This window comes from Rhinoderma darwinii, chromosome 8 (assembly GCF_050947455.1).
Source record: "Rhinoderma darwinii isolate aRhiDar2 chromosome 8, aRhiDar2.hap1, whole genome shotgun sequence".
NCBI lineage: Eukaryota > Metazoa > Chordata > Amphibia > Anura > Rhinodermatidae > Rhinoderma > Rhinoderma darwinii.
In genome coordinates, this window is record NC_134694.1 from 115,915,587 (window position 1) to 115,931,993 (window position 16,407).

The window sequence follows — 16,407 nt, forward strand, 5'->3', positions numbered from 1 at the left end:
CCCCTATATACAAGAATATAACTACTATAATACTGCTCCTATATACAAGACTATAACTACTATAATACTGCTCCCTATGTACAAGAATATAACTACTATAATACTGCCCCCTATATACAAGAATATAACTACTATAATACTGCCCCCTATATACAAGAATATAACTACTATAATACTGCCTCCTATATACAAGAATATAACTACTATAATACTGCTCCTATATACAAGAATATAACTACTATAATACTGCCCCTATATACAAGAATATAACTACTATAATACTGCCCCCTATATACAAGAATATAACTACTATAATACTGCTCCTATATACAAGAATATAACTACTATAATACTGACCCTATATACAAGAATATAACTACTATAATACTGCCCCTATATACAAGAATATAACTACTATAATACTGCTCCTATATACAAGAATATAACTACTATAGTACTGCTCCTATATACAAGAATATAACTACTATAATACTGACCCTATATACAAGAATATAACTACTATAATACTGACCCTATATACAAGAATATAACTACTATAATACTGCCCCTATATACAAGAATATAACTACTATAATACTGCCCCCTATATACAAGAATATAACTACTATAATACTGCCCCCTATATACAAGAATATAACTACTATAATACTGCCCCTATATACAAGAATATAACTACTATAATACTGCCTCCTATGTACAAGAATATAACTGCTATAATACTGCCTCCTATATACAAGAATATAACTACTATAATACTGCTCCCTATGTACAAGAATATAACTACTATAATACTGCCCCCTATATACAAGAATATAACTACTATAATACTGCCCCCTATATACAAGAATATAACTACTATAATACTGCTCCTATATACAAGACTATAACTACTATAATACTGCCCCCTATATACAAGAATATAACTACTATAATACTGCTCCTATATACAAGAATATAACTACTATAATACTGACCCTATATACAAGAATATAACTACTATAATACTGCCCCTATATACAAGAATATAACTACTATAATACTGCTCCTATATACAAGAATATAACTACTATAATACTGCTCCTATATACAAGAATATAACTACTATAATACTGACCCTATATACAAGAATATAACTACTATAATACTGCCCCTATATACAAGAATATAACTACTATAATACTGCCCCTATATACAAGAATATAACTACTATAATACGGCTCCTATATACAAGAATATAACTACTGTATTACTGCCCCTATATACAAGAATATAACTACTATAATACTGCTCCTATATACAAGAATATAACTACTATAATACTGCTCCTATATACAAGAATATAACTACTATAATACTGCTCTTATATACAAGAATATAACTACTATAATACTAACCCTATATACAAGAATATAACTACTATAATACTGCCCCTATATACAAGAATATAACTACTATAATACTGCCCCCTATATACAAGAATATAACTACTGTAATACGGCTCCTATATACAAGAATATAACTACTATAATACTGCTCCTATATACAAGAATATAACTACTATAATACTGCCCCCTATATACAAGAATATCACTACTATAATTCTGCTCCTATATACAAGAATATAACTACTATAATACTGCCCCCTATATACAAGAATATAACTACTGTAATACGGCTCCTATATACAAGAATATAACTACTATAATACTGCTCCTATATACAAGAATATGGACTTGAATGATTAGGAAAACATTAATTTCTGACTGAAGTTAATATGTAAACCTGATGTCCTCTTTAATTGAACCTCTGAAGTTTTGATAGCAGATATATTGCAGCACTTATTTTTGTTGATGTTGAATGCAGTTTGCTATGTTACTGGGCTCTCTGCCAGTCAGCACTTGCTTGTAGTAGGGAAGGTAGAGGTCTGGAATCAGGATATAAACAGTAAGGAGATGGTGCCGTGTGTTCTGGGTACCACAATCTTATGCTGCGGGTTCAGGTCGATATCTGCCCAGAACGTGTAACATTCTGTATAAGGCTGGCAGCTATGGTATTTTAGGAAGGGTGTTGAGTAATAGCCAATGCTGGATTAATGTCGGTGCAGACCCTGAGCCAAAAACTTGTTAGGGGCCTCCAGCCTCTGGGCCCCGGAGCCCACCTAAACTGTATTTCAGCCACATATAGAATAGGTGTTTCACATGTGCATGACCCTGTCCACTGAGGTCTATGGAAGTTACAGACACATTCGATGCAGTTAATCCTTTAGGGTATGTGCACACACAAAATCAAAAACTTCTGAAAATACGGAGCTGTTTTCAAGGGAAAAGCGCTGCTGATTTTCAGACGTTTTTTAAGCCACTTGCAATTATTGTGGCGTTTTTTTTGCGGCCATTTTTGGAGCTGTTTTTCTATAGAGTCAATGAAAAACGGCTCCAAAAATGTCCCAAGAAGTGACATGCACTTCTTTCTCGTGGGCGTCTTTTTACGTGCCGTTTTTGGAAAACGAGGCGTAAAAAAACGCCCGTCGGAACAGAACGCCGTATTTTCCATGGAAATCAATGGGCAGATGTTTGTAGGCATTCTGCTTCCACTTTTTCAGGCGTTTTTCGAGGCGTAAACGCCCAAAACACGCCTGAAATAACTACATGTGCACATACCCCTATTTTGGCTGAATAGGATGTCAATAGACTATCACAGGATCTCTGTTTTCCCGAGTGGTGGGGGTCTTAGAGGTATGCAGTATATACACTACCAATATAAATAGCGTACCAGGAGCATAGCTAGAAAATGCTGGGTCATAAGCAATCTGCGACTCACAGGGTCAATACTGAGGCAGGTAACCAAAGACTCTCTTCTATCCGCCGGGCAAGCGTTTTTCTCAATACGGTTTTGAGGGTGGCCGAAATTTTTAGGTCCTCAAAGGTGGTGGAGGCCCCAGGGTATGTGTCCTTTCATCCTTCCCTACAATCAGGCCTGATTAATGGCAATATAGGCGTATTAGGGTCATCAATAGAGATGAGCGAATTTCCCGAAACTTGTTTCCGGTCCAGTTTGATCTAATCAGCCGTCCGACTTGATTCAGTCCGATGAAATTTGTTGCAAATCACAAGTGCCCAGATTGCCCTGAAAACTCTTGTCTTTATTGTTTTTTCAATGGGGCCGTTCACACGGCCGTTGTTTCAACGTACCGTGTGAAGGGTCCGTTGAAAAACAGAACCTGTCCTATTATCTTCCGTTTTCACGGATACCTCCATAAGCTTAAGTTTATGGGGATCCGTGATAACCTCACGGTTATTCACGTCCGAGTTTCCCCACGCTCGTGTGAATCTAGCCTTTGAGTTGATTGACACCGCCGCCTCCAGGATGTGCTCATCGAAATCTTGCGAATGTGCAATGGAAAGGTGTACTTCAACCTGGCTGCAAACACTTACTGCGCGTGATCCAGCTCTGTGCTGAAGGTAGAGATATAAAATGTTGTGGTGGGGGAGAGCGTGCTGTATCGGGAGATAATAATTCATAATGTCAGAGTAATGAATGGTTCGGTGGGCGGAGAGGGAGTAGAGCGGGACTGCCGACACCTGTACCGCCCGGCTATGAGCTGCATGCATTGGCACTCGGTAGCAGCGACCGATGAGTGGCCATGACTTACATTATAACCATAAAGATAAACAGTGATAAAGGAGTAGCTTGGTGAAGTCCAGCAGGTGGCACATGGTTTTTTAATGCGCAGGTGCAAGATTTGCGATTTGTGAGCCGCAAACCCTAAAAGTTTCGGATTTCGCCGAATCCAAAACTTTTGTAAAATTCAGACCGAATTCAATTTGTGTAGAATCTATTTGCTTATCGCAAGTATCAATGCTAATTTAGGGTCTACTAGTCCATAGGCCGAGGCAGTTTCGAGTGTAAATTTAGTAATAAAGATAATACCATACAATAGCGAGACGGGTAAATGGACAACTATACCTCCATATGATGGTAATATTACATGTTCTATACGACGCCCTGGAGCAGTGTATATAACCTGCTTAATCTTCAAATCCTTATCGCCGCCACCATGTCTTCAGGCTGGAGCGCAAGATTCTAGGTTATTAGGATACCGGTGATTTATAATGGCTTATCTCACTAATGTCCTCATTTCCCCTGCGACGGCCACTTTGTCTTCGCCTATTATTAATGTATTTCAGGAAGCGGCTCCCAGTTTGGTGACAGTTTGTTGCATTTCATCCTGTGCCGGGCCACGCTGTTATAGGGTCATAAATCTCAGATTTTACCTACTTTCATTACACTGTAGTTGTCACCTATAAGATAATGTTTTGGGCCGTTTGATAAATCTCTGAGGAATACAATCAGCAGTACGTAATCCGCAGCGATACTTCTAATAAACTATAACTTGTGTCTCCGGGGCCTGAGGTCGGGATATTGTATCTGCAGAACTTCTTACTATAATGAAAATACGTTACAGGCTATAGGTTCCAGATTTATATTTATTAGTTTCTGGGTCCAGTATTCAGAGCGGGGTATTAGGGTTTCGAAAGACTTTGCTTCATTAAAGGGTTTTTCCTGTTTATTCTAAATAAAGATCAACCCCAATAAAATACATACTTGGCAAGTTTTGAGAAAGACCAGGAACGTACCGAAAACGTACAAAGCGGCATTCTGCGACCGCACGAAAGAATTTAGCCTTGTGCCCCGCCCATTTGCTTAGGACACACCTCCAAATGATTGAATCCCAAATAGTGCATATGAGGCCCTTCATCACACCCTAAAATGAATACAGACCCCAGATCAGACCCCCTTTACTAATACAGACTCTAGACCAGACCCCCTAAACAAATACAGACCCCAGACAAGCACCTTAATAAAATAGGCCCGAAAATACAGACCCCACACCAGACCCCCTAAAGAAAAACAGACCCCAGACCAGACCCCATAGAAATATAGACCCCAAAACCTCTTTAATATACACCTCATACCAGACCCCCCCCATAATACAGACCCCAAACCACACGTACAGATACGTGATACTTCACGTAGTTATTTTCGTACTGCTGCAGCGGCGCCGGATAGTAGCGGGGGTTGCAGGAATACGGAGAGGCGACTATATTTTTAAGTAGCCGGCAGGCAAATATTTCTATATATTTTTAAGTAGACGCGACACTCATGAGGTTTGCCTGCTGTCCCAGGAGTCTGGGAGATCTCTCCTATTTCCGGGTGACATTGTTAGTTGTTAGGTATGTGTATATAATGAATAGCTTTACAAATTTCTAATATACTTTACAGTAGGGCTAGTAGTTTTTAGTAGGCCTCATTTATTAAAACAAAGAAACTGGCCTTGTTACCCATAGCAACCTATCACAGTGCAGCTTTAATTTTTCCAGAGCAGTTTATAAAATGAAAGCTGCGCTCTGATTGGTTGCTGTGGGCAACAAGGCTAGACAGTGTCAAACTGGTGTTCTTTGGGCCCACCAGAGGACATGATTTTGAGGGCTCTTCTTCCATCTATAAAATGGAAAAGTTGCACAGATTTATTCAGATTTTTCAAAGAAAGTTTTCAATGGCGGCTGGGCAACTGCTCCACTCTGCCTCCCTGTTAGACCCCATGCACATGACCGTATTACATATGTGCATTCGTAGCGGTCCGTAATTACGCAAGCGTTGCTATGAAACACCAGGGCATTACCCTAGATTCCACCCTGTTTTTTAGTGGATCCGTAAATACGGATGCATTATGGATGCAATATGGACCGTATTTACGCTCCCGTAAATGCAAATGATTTACAGATGACTATAGATGACTACGGATCTGTATTTACAGACCGTATTTACGGATGGATAAAAAATACGGTCGTGTGCATGGGGCCTTATACTTCCTAACAGTCCTGTTTGAGGGACCGCCCATCGAACCATAGCACAAAGGAAGAGGGGGTGCAAATTGACATCAAAGTAGTGTTTCTGTCAAGATTTGGGTATTATTGAGCAGAATGGGGTTAAGTTTACAAATGTCCAGCAATTAAGGATTCTAATGTTGATAATTATTCCTACTGCGTTTTAATTGTTCACCATTTTCAAGATCTCTGCTAGATGTCTGGATGGAAACTTTTAGCATTTACACCAAGAGGTTGGCAAGCTAGGTGTGATCATGTCCTGCTCACAGAGTTGTAGGGTTTATTACAGTGAATCAGTTTGCTTAGGCCCCATGCACACGACAGTATTTTTTCCCTCCTGTAAATACTGGCGTAAATACGGGTCCTTTGTCACACGTTTTTAACCCGTATTTAACCCGTATTTACGGACCCGTTTTCTCTGCTTCTCTTTATTCAAAAATTTCAATCAGACAGGGGAATCCCCTGACATCGCCTAGCAACGCTCCCGTAATTACGGGTGCACACACGTAGCCACCCATAATTACGGGAGCCCCATAGACTTCTATGGGCCTGCCCGTGCCGTAATTACGGCCTGAAATAGGACATGTTCTATATTTTTCAACAGCCCGGGCACCTTCCCGTAAGCAAACGGGAAGGTACCCGTGGCCAATAGAAGTCTATGGGCCCGTAATTTCGGGCCGTAATTACGGGCGTTTTTACGGTCGTGTGCATGGGGCCTTTGCTTTGAGCAAGTCCTGCATCTGTGTCATTTGCACATGATCAGTACAGGTTTTCATATTCTGCATGTAAAAAAAAAAAGAATGTTCTCATTCACTAACAGCAAGAAGAGATATTGAAAATGGTCAGGATTTTGAACACAAAATATATTATATAATGAAACGTTATACAACTTTCTAAGGATCAAGCTTTATTTATAGAAGACTGAAAAACCCAAAGATCACTCTTTAATATCTAATACAATTGCAATTAAAGTGTTAAGTGCAAAATAAGTTTAAGATGCGTCATGTTCTTGAGGTTTTATGCAACCCTATTCCAGGAGACCTCCCTAGAGCGTTGCTTATTGATAATAATCCCACAATTCCTCGCATACAGTTTCTACCATGATTCATCCTACGCTTGGCTCATGAATAGAATGCCAAAATCACAGTGAAGACTGACAGCTATTAATAGTTGTCAACCTAGCATCTGTTCTTCTGTCTATCCTAAAAAGATGAAGCATGTTGTGTCATTGTACAGGGGCGACCCCCAGGGTGTCATATGTCAGGAACCAGCCCAAATAAGGCACCGTAGCACAGTTTTCTGGAGTCAATGGCAAGAAATGCGGCAAAATTGCGACAGAAAGTGACTAACTGCGTGGTTTTTAAAAATCCCATTCCCCACAATTTAGATGGGAGAGTGATTTCCTTCTCTGCCAGTGTTGTGATTTCCCATTAGCGGTGTAACCAGACTGCCCGAATGTGACAGCGCACCTGGAATCGATGCTCCGGTCCTTGACACTTCTGTATGTCTAGTAGGAAGCCCAAGGCCAGGTCTGTCTGCAGAGATCTAGACGTAGCAGAGCGAAACTGTCGTGCTTGATCGCACAGTAGAGTTCTTAACCCGATTCTGTCAGCACACCTCACGTAGGCGAAACGGTGGGATATCACAGCCGCTGTCAGCAGCACAGAGGACGGCAAGATGATCGTTGCATTAATATGTATTCATACGCCGGCTGCTGCTGTGCCCCAGAAGTAATCGGCAGTAATGCCATCTCAGGTCTGATCAAGGGCGAAATAATCATTAAAAAAAAACCGAGAACTTTAGAATAAAAACCATTCCACTCCAATAAAAAAAATGAAATGACGGAAAATAATCTCTTAGCCCTCATAGTAATTCCCTTAATGGATTCTAGTGATTACTGAGAAAAGAACAAAAGCCATCGGAGATCCCGGCTTCAAGGGTCATCGACAGACCAGACATGTTCCCTTTATCTTACTGGCGTGTAATCATGATCAATTCCGGAAACTACTGGAACAGACACTAGGGGGCGACACATTTTGTCCTGTGGTTCGCTCATTACAATGCGATTAAAGGCCGCAGCTTTAATGCCACCATGTTGATAGTCGTGGCATTAGGAAGTGTATGACGGAGCCCAGAGACCAATGAAAATAAAATAAGACTCTCTGGGTTCTAAAAGAATAATTCAGAGCTTGAGATGTTACGTCAGAACACTGAGATGATAACCTCGGAGATAATAAATCAGTTGCCTATGAAAATATCAAAAAAATAGCAACAAATAGCAGTTGTGTTTTTTGCGGCGGGTTCGCTGCGATCCTGCCCCAGAAAAGAAAAAATATTTTATACTTACCTAGGAATCTGTGTTTCATCCTCCTGGGATGACGCTTCTTCCCATGTGACCGCCGCTGCAGCCAATCACAGGCTACAGCGGTGTCCTGGGATGAGGCCGACCTGCTAGCAGTGCTGCAGTTTTTCGCAGCGGACATTCCGAGCGAAAAACTGCACCACAGTTTGGTGCGCCTTTTCGCCCGGAATTCCCTGCAGCGCACAGGGCGGATACGCTGCGTGCTATTACGCAGTGTATCTGCCCCGTGTGAACTCAGTCAAACTCTGCAACAAGGTCAGGGCTCTGACTTAACATTGAAGGGTTCTGAGACAATATCTGAAGGCCTGAGTTAATTTTTGAGCTCTCTGAGATAATAAGTCAGCAGTATGAAATAATCACTCATGGCTCTGACATAAGCCAAAGTCCGGAAACAATATCTAAAGGCATTGAGATAATCAATCAGAGCTCTGAGATAATATCTAAGGGCCTGTTCACATCAGCGTCACCGTCAGGCTTCCGTTCATGGGTTCCGTCAAACCTTTCCATCGGAGGAACTGATGAACGGAAAGCCAAACGGAAACCAGAGCTTCCATTTGCATTACCATTGATTAGTCGACTATGCTATTGTTTCTACGATGAAAACCGAAACCTTACAGAACGGAAACCAACTGCAACGGAAGCAGTACCATTGAAATCAATGGTAATGAAAACGGAAGTTATGGTTCCTGTTCATCTGTTCCTCTGACGGAAAGGTCTAACGGAATCCATCAATGGAACCCAACGCTGCTGTGAACTCCGCCTTAGAACCCTCTGAAATAATAACCAAGGGCTCTGCTAGAAGTTAATTTCCCCAGAAAATCCAGTGTGTGTTGGGTTACGAAAATAAAGTACATGATAGGACAATCAGGATTGCGGTACATTATATGACCTGACGTGACGTGTGTGCTTGCTGTATATGTCATGTATATGTCATGCAGATTTTATTTCATGTTTTCCATATAACATTATATCTTGTAATGTTTACATTTTGACTTACAGCAGTCACAGACCGTGGAGCCCTGGAAGCTGTACAGTACAGTTGGACTACTCTTGGGCCTGGATGTAATAACATTCGTTATCTGGCAGATAGTGGATCCCCTGCAGCGTACTATTGAGGTACTATTGACTATGGAAAGCAGCCTTCATAGGACAAACCCTATCCATACGCCCTGGTCGGAAACATGGTTGTCATAGAGGCCAGCTCGGGATCTCACTCTGCTAGCCAGAGTGGAGATCAGCTAACAAAGATTGACTCAATTGAATAGGCACCATGCAATACTACACTCCACCTGCAGAGGGTGCTGGAGGAAAAATGTGAGGCCCTTAGCAGCGCACCTGGAAAAAGCTGATCAATCAAGGATTCAAAAACACAACCCAACACGATCAGCTGATTGCCAGGCCGGCTTCAATCTAAAAAGGACGTTCAATGCCCTAATAGGGCTTACGGAAAGGGATTGTCTCCACGAGAGAACTCCTCTAATGATGTGTGTTCTCAGCCTGAGCACTAGTATTCACCAATCTTCTATACACGGGTGAACCCTTGAGAAAAAATTCTACACCCAGGGAAACATTACAACTATCTTATAGGTTACAGCTCTTGGTGTTGCTGTTTTCCAGCGAACACCTAACCCCCAGGGTTCCCCACAAGCCCGGTTGGGATACATTGACCTGATCACTAGTTTGCTTCATTTCAAGTAATTCTCCATTCTGGATAAAAACCACCGCAACACGTCCAATTCTGTCACTTGTCCTTTCAGGTTAAATGTAAATATTTAATCCCTCCGCCCAATGCTCCAATGCTCTTCTACTTTTCCTTATCAGAAGCTGGCCAACCATAGATGTAGAGCAATTCAAAGCAAAATTCCCATGTTTTAAGAAGTTTGTGAACATTTTAGTAATTTTTTCTTATCTTATGGCCCATACTAGGAGTTCACTAAAGAAGAACCCCGTGGAGACCTTGATGTCCTCATCTTGCCTCAACTGGAGCACTGCAGCTCCGTAAAGATGAACACATGGCTCGGTGGGTGTCTACTTCCTGAGCGGAAAGTTTGACATAGATTATCACTGGCAACATGTAATAAAAATACTTATAAAGACTAATTAAAAAATAAAGAAATAAAAACATCAGTCACCTGCAGGCCAACCAAAGCAAGCGTTCTCCACCATCCATTGAAGATGATGCTGCCACATTGGGATCAGATGTGACGCAACTTTAATGCTATCGGCCATGATGGACTGCAGGGTAGCTAGGATTTGACATCGCATGCCATCTTGTAGACATCTCATGAATGAAGGCCTTTGGTCTTCAGCCAATCATAATAGCAGAAGTCTTGCTCCGTTCTTCTTTGCTCTTCTCCTCCTCGATGTCTCGGGTTCTCCTTTGCTCGTCTTTCACGTCTTCATTTCTTTTCTCCTGGTTTTAGGTATTGTGTATGGCTCCAAGGGTCTCCTCCTCTTGCTCGGTATTTTTCTAGCTTACGAGACAAAGAGCGTCTCTACTGAGAAAATCAATGACCATCGTGCGGTGGGGATGGCTATATACAACGTTGCTGTGAGTATTGTGAACAAGAAGATGAGGAAATCTTAAGAATCAAGGGGAATTCTGTTTATTGTCATGTGAGAGAATGGGATTAAAAATGGATGAACTGAAGCAACGTAACGGAATCTATTCTCAAGTTATTGGATAGCAGAGAAAAGGCGGTAAAATAACCGAGAAATCGTTAAGAAATCAATCCACCCAAAAATTCAATATTAGATGCTTTGTAAGGAGGGAAGAATGTGGGTAATTTTTACCTAGATCGATTTTTGAGGATGTTATGCTTCTTGTTGTGTAGTGGACGGTCTACTGTGCGTATCCAAGAATAGAGGACGTACAATCTTTAATGTCTATGTCATGGCACCTGAGAAAATCGCAAAAATATCACCCATTGTACTGTAAAATACTTCCTTGTGTATCGCTCTTCGGTTTCTTAATCCGCTTATTTTCCAGCCTCTCAGATTAGTCGCTACTTTACTCAACTTGTTGTCTAATTTAGTTCCCAAATCTCTTGTGTTGAAACTTGTTGTCATGTCGAATTGTCATTTTTGCTCATTTTAGTTTAGAGTGTAAATCTACAAATGCATTATATTAGGTGGTAGCTTCTGAAGATGAGGTCTGTGGCTTCATAGGTTTGGCAGATGTCTCGTCTACACCATGGTACGTTAGATATCTGCTTGGTCTTGGACTTCCAGAACAATGAAGGGAAGGCGTATGTTTGAAGATTGAGTGTTTCCAATCCTCATGAGAACTTTTTATTTTACCCTTCATGGACCAATACTGGGCCATGTGTGATCAGATGTGACCCAACACATCTTATTAGGAGATTTATTGATAGTAAACTGAATGGTAGAGCAACATGCTTGGCATAATTGAAGCCTTCATAGAAGCCAGTCTTATACCAGGTTACCATCTTATTCTGCAGGTCTTGTGTCTGATCACGGCACCAGTAACCATGATCCTCAGCAGTCAACAAGACGCCTCCTTTGCATTCTCTTCCCTGGCCATCGTCTTCTCAGCCTACATCACGCTGGTCGTATTATTTGTTCCTAAGGTGAGGAACCTGTTAAGATGTGGGTGATATCATAAACATGTTTCCTCCAAAAATGGCCGTTCTTTAGTTACATCCTGTATTATACTCTAGAGCTGCATTCACAATTCTGGTATTCTAAACCTTATTCAAATCAGTCAACAAGTTTGTTGTCAGACACATAACTCCCTAACTGTGTAGCTGAGCTCCTATAATGCAAATTAGCAAAGAAAGCTCTATGCAGACATTGAGCAAGCAGGAAAAGCTAGGAGCTTTCAGCTCTGAAGCCTGCAAAATTGTGAATGCAGCTCTGTACAGGATAAATAATGTAATGTAAGTACACTCCAGCAGCAGAATACTGAGTGCAGCTCTGGAGTATAATACCGGATGTAACTCAGGATCAGTACAGGATAAGTAATGTAATGTATGTACACTGTGACTCCACCAGTAGAATAGTGAGTGCAGCTCTGGAGTATAATACCGGATGTAACTCAGGATCAGTACAGGATAAGTAATGTAATGTATGTACACTGTGACTCCACCAGCAGAATACTGAGTACAGCTCTGGAGTATAATACAGGACATAACTCAGGATCAGTACAGGATAAGTAATGTAATGTATGTACACAGTGACTCCACCAGCAGAATAGTGAGTGCAGCTCTGGAGTATAATACAGGCTGTAACTCAGGATCAGTACAGGATAAGTAATGTAATGTATGTACACAGTGACTCCACCAGCAGAATAGTAAGTACAGCTCTGGAGTATAATACAGGCTGTAACTCAGGATCAGTACAGGATAAGTAATGTAATGTTTGTACACACAGTCACTCTACCAGCAGAATAGTGAGTGCAGCTCTGGAGTATAATACAGGATGTAACTCAGGATCAGTACAGGATAAGTAATGTAATGTATGTACACAGTGACTCCACCAGCAGAATAGTGAGTGCAGCTCTGGAGTATAATACAGGATGTAACTCAGGATCAGTACAGGATAAGTAATGTAATGTATGTACACAGTGACTCCACCAGCAGAATAGTGAGCTCAGTTCTGGAGTATAATACAGGATGTAACTCAGAATCAGTACAGGATAAGTAATGTAAGTACACAGTGACTCCACCAACAGAATAGTGAGTGCAGCTCTGGAGTATAATACAGGATGTAACTCAGGATCAGTGCAGGATAAGTAATGAACACAGTGACACGACCAACAGAATAGTGAGTGCAGCTCTGGAGTATAATACAGGCTGCAATTGATCTGTCCTCCCACAATTCAGTGTACTGCAGCAGCACAGTATAACATACTCTTCTAGCTGTGAATGACTGCAGCTCTGTTCCCCCTGAACGTTCTGATTCGTGAATAGAATTCCAGAGCTACAGTAAAGACTGACACACAGGTATAGATGTAGAAGATTTAGGCAACAAATTATTTAGGGGCTTATATAAGCTGCTGTCACCAATCATGTAGGAGATTATAATAATCGCTATGAATGAAATATTAACATTTCCCACAACATAATGAGGGACTAATATTTACAGACACTTTTCTTATTTTTGCTCCTTAACTCTCATGTTGGTATAAGGAGATAAACGCTGTGCTGCAGTAACAATGGTAATGATTAGGTCTTGTGCCCGCAGTACAGATCTATCGTTACACCTCACTTATCGCTCAGCCAGACAAGTGGTTTGGAACGTGATGCCAGGAAACCACCGGAGAATTGGTATAAGCTGTAGATCAATTGTACAGAGGCAGTGAGTCCGCATCATGTTCCTGTCTGTATCATTTGATCTCCGGTCAGCCACATTTAACCCTTGGCTTATTGCCGTCATATAAATCTTGATGTCCACAAATCTAAGAAATCCCCAAGTATCCCGTGAAGGAGAGAGATAAATACGGACAACACATGGAGCGGCTGAAATATGAAGCAGAAATTGGTCACTGGATGATGTGCGGAGGTTTTTGTGGTTGACTTGACATGTACTGAAAAGGCCAGGACTAAATTCTGGGAACCTCAAGGAATAGCTGGAAAATAAAGAATTTCCATAATATAATGTCTGCTTGAGATGAGGTGATATCCGAAACATGTCACCTCAAATTATTACTTTTACTAAACTTGTGTAACATCTTGTATTTTACTCCAGAGCTGCATTCACAATTCTGCTGATTGTTATTGGAAACAGTCGACATTCTTGTCATCAGACACCCCCTCCAATTTCCGCAGGAGAAAAGCGGCTTTTATAAACCCCTCTCCCCATTGAACGTACATGCATGCTCGGCCAAGCTGAGAGTGCTTGTGTATAAGGGAGTCACGAGGACTAGATGACGGCCAGATAAGCGTTAAAGAGGTTCTTCAGGTTGGGGGTTGTTTTTCATACTAATGTCCTAGCCACAGGATAGGTCATAAGTATATGATCGGTGGGGGTCCGACATCGGGACCCTTCACCGATCAGCTATTCTGGCAGAAGGCTCTGACCAGTGTATAGCGGCCGTGCTGGCTTAAGATGTTCATTCAAGTCCACAAGTCCAAACACCCCCCTAAGTACACTGAGGGGCGAGGGACGTAAAATCTCAGGCCAGCTCATGTTGATGTTCGCTATGGTCACTGGTTCCCATCCCAATGTTTTTGATGGTCGTCTTGAGATGTTCCTTCAGTCTTGATGTCCTTGTTCTCTACAGATGAGACGTCTCATTACTAGAGGGGAATGGCAGTCGGAGCAGCAGGACACCCTGAAGACAGGATCGTCCACCAATAATAATGAGGAGGAGAAATCCCGACTACTGGACAGGGAGAACCAGGAGCTGGGCAGGATCATTGCTGAGGTGAAGTTCTAGATTTTATATGGTCATCTTTTTTTAATCCCTCACCTTTTTAATATTTCTGCTTGCTGTCAGTAACCGCTTCCTGTTCACATTCAGTGTCTGGAAACCAGTCAACTTCGTATTATCACACAAGCTTAGCGTTTGCTGCAATGTTTCAGTGTAAATAAGAGCCAGGACTTTCTAGAGCGATATATTGTAACAAACCCTCAGCTGCGTGAGCTAGGCTAGGTTGGCTGTACATGTAGTAGTGGCTGCTCCTGGTATTGCAGCTCAGTCCCATTCACTTGTAGTGTACTGTGCCTTGTAAACAATGAAGGGGATCGGTGCTCCGCTGGAGCTCCATGGCACCTTCAGTCAGCTGTTCAACAGGGGTGCCAGGAGTCGGACCCGCACCGATCTAAGGATAGGCCATCAAAATTATAATTTAAAAAAAAACCTTTAATGCAAAGATTTTATCCGTTCACTGACAGCAAGCAGAGATCTTAACCATAGTGAAACATTTTAATACAAAGTTGCTTTTTCTGCTTTCCTAATGCTCTATTCTTATGAAAACGATATGATCGGGTAGGGTTAGGATTCGTGTTAGAGAAATGCTATTCTTTTTACATATAGGTCATGGTGTAATATTACTATTCAGTCATGTCAGTGAAGGGGCGGGGCTGTGACAACTTCCAGTATAATAATTTATGATAATTATGTATTTTGGGTGGAGTTATCATTAAAGCTTTGTTTGTCCGCCATTTTCAGGTTTGTCTCACTGTTGCTCTTTCCCTCTCATATAGAAAGAAGAACGGGTTATGGAGTTACGTCAGCAGTTGCGCTCTCGCAGGAAACAATCTGTGACGCCACGGGAAAACTGCTCCGACAATCACTATCCTAATTCCTCTGGGGCAGTCTCCTCGCTCTACCAGCCTGGACTCCCTCTTGCCAGATGCCTAGTGGCCGAGGGGGGTGACAAACTGGGCAGGAACAGCTGTGATGGAAGTCGTGTCCACCTCTTATACAAGTAGAGATGTCATGCCATAATATGGTCAGCCACCGGACAGGCAGGCGCTCTCTCATCTACATAGCTGTCAATGCACGGTGTGGCCTCTTTTCTTACACCTCTTCTAGAATGTCTTCCCTGTCTGTCTCATTCCTATCTGTCTCTGTATGTCTCTCTATGAGGTTTCCATTCTGGGTTTTCTATCCTCCCTCTCGCGTCTCTCTCAGCACTCTCTTTCTATGTCTCTGGATGTCTCATGTATTAGGCACCTTATACTTCATAACGGCCACTAGAGCCCTTGTGCTATACACAGATTCCTGTCCTCCGGAAGCCACACCTGTGAAGCCCCTAAAACAAGAGCCCCAGTCCTTCCCCCTCAGGGAACATCCATTATCTAGCGTCACCTGGAGTCACCTGCACCCACTGCACTTACAACTTGTTTTCTAAACTGTGATTGGCGATTGCAATAAATAAATGAGAAAATATATTTTTTTTCCCCACTGTTTTTTAATTAATGTCCATCACAGCACAATAGACACTGCAGGTGTATACAGGACAGAGGTGTATACAGCACAGGTGTGTGTGTATACTGCAGGTGTATACAGGACAGAGGTGTATAGAGGACAGAGGTGTATACAGCAGGCATATACAGGACAGGTGCGTATACTGCAGGTGTATACAGGACAGGTGCGTACACTGCAGGCGTATACAGGACAGGTGCGTACACTGCAGGCGTATACAGGACAGGTGTGTACACTGCAGGTAT

General features: G+C 41.8%; 1 protein-coding gene across 2 annotated transcripts in view; it reads left to right on the top strand.

The window, feature by feature from the left end:
• Positions 1 to 16,126, top strand: part of GABBR1 (gamma-aminobutyric acid type B receptor subunit 1) — an 81,159-nt gene extending 65,033 nt beyond the window's left edge. For both annotated transcript variants that reach the window (XM_075836556.1, XM_075836555.1), the window contains exons 19-24: positions 9,268 to 9,384; positions 10,195 to 10,288; positions 10,692 to 10,819; positions 11,730 to 11,858; positions 14,513 to 14,656; positions 15,439 to 16,126. In XM_075836556.1, the coding sequence (XP_075692671.1) occupies positions 9,268 to 9,384; positions 10,195 to 10,288; positions 10,692 to 10,819; positions 11,730 to 11,858; positions 14,513 to 14,656; positions 15,439 to 15,666 (840 nt within the window). In that variant the 3' untranslated portion in view covers positions 15,667 to 16,126. The remainder of the gene's footprint in view (positions 1 to 9,267; positions 9,385 to 10,194; positions 10,289 to 10,691; positions 10,820 to 11,729; positions 11,859 to 14,512; positions 14,657 to 15,438) is intronic.
• The last annotated feature ends 281 nt before the right edge of the window (positions 16,127 to 16,407 follow it).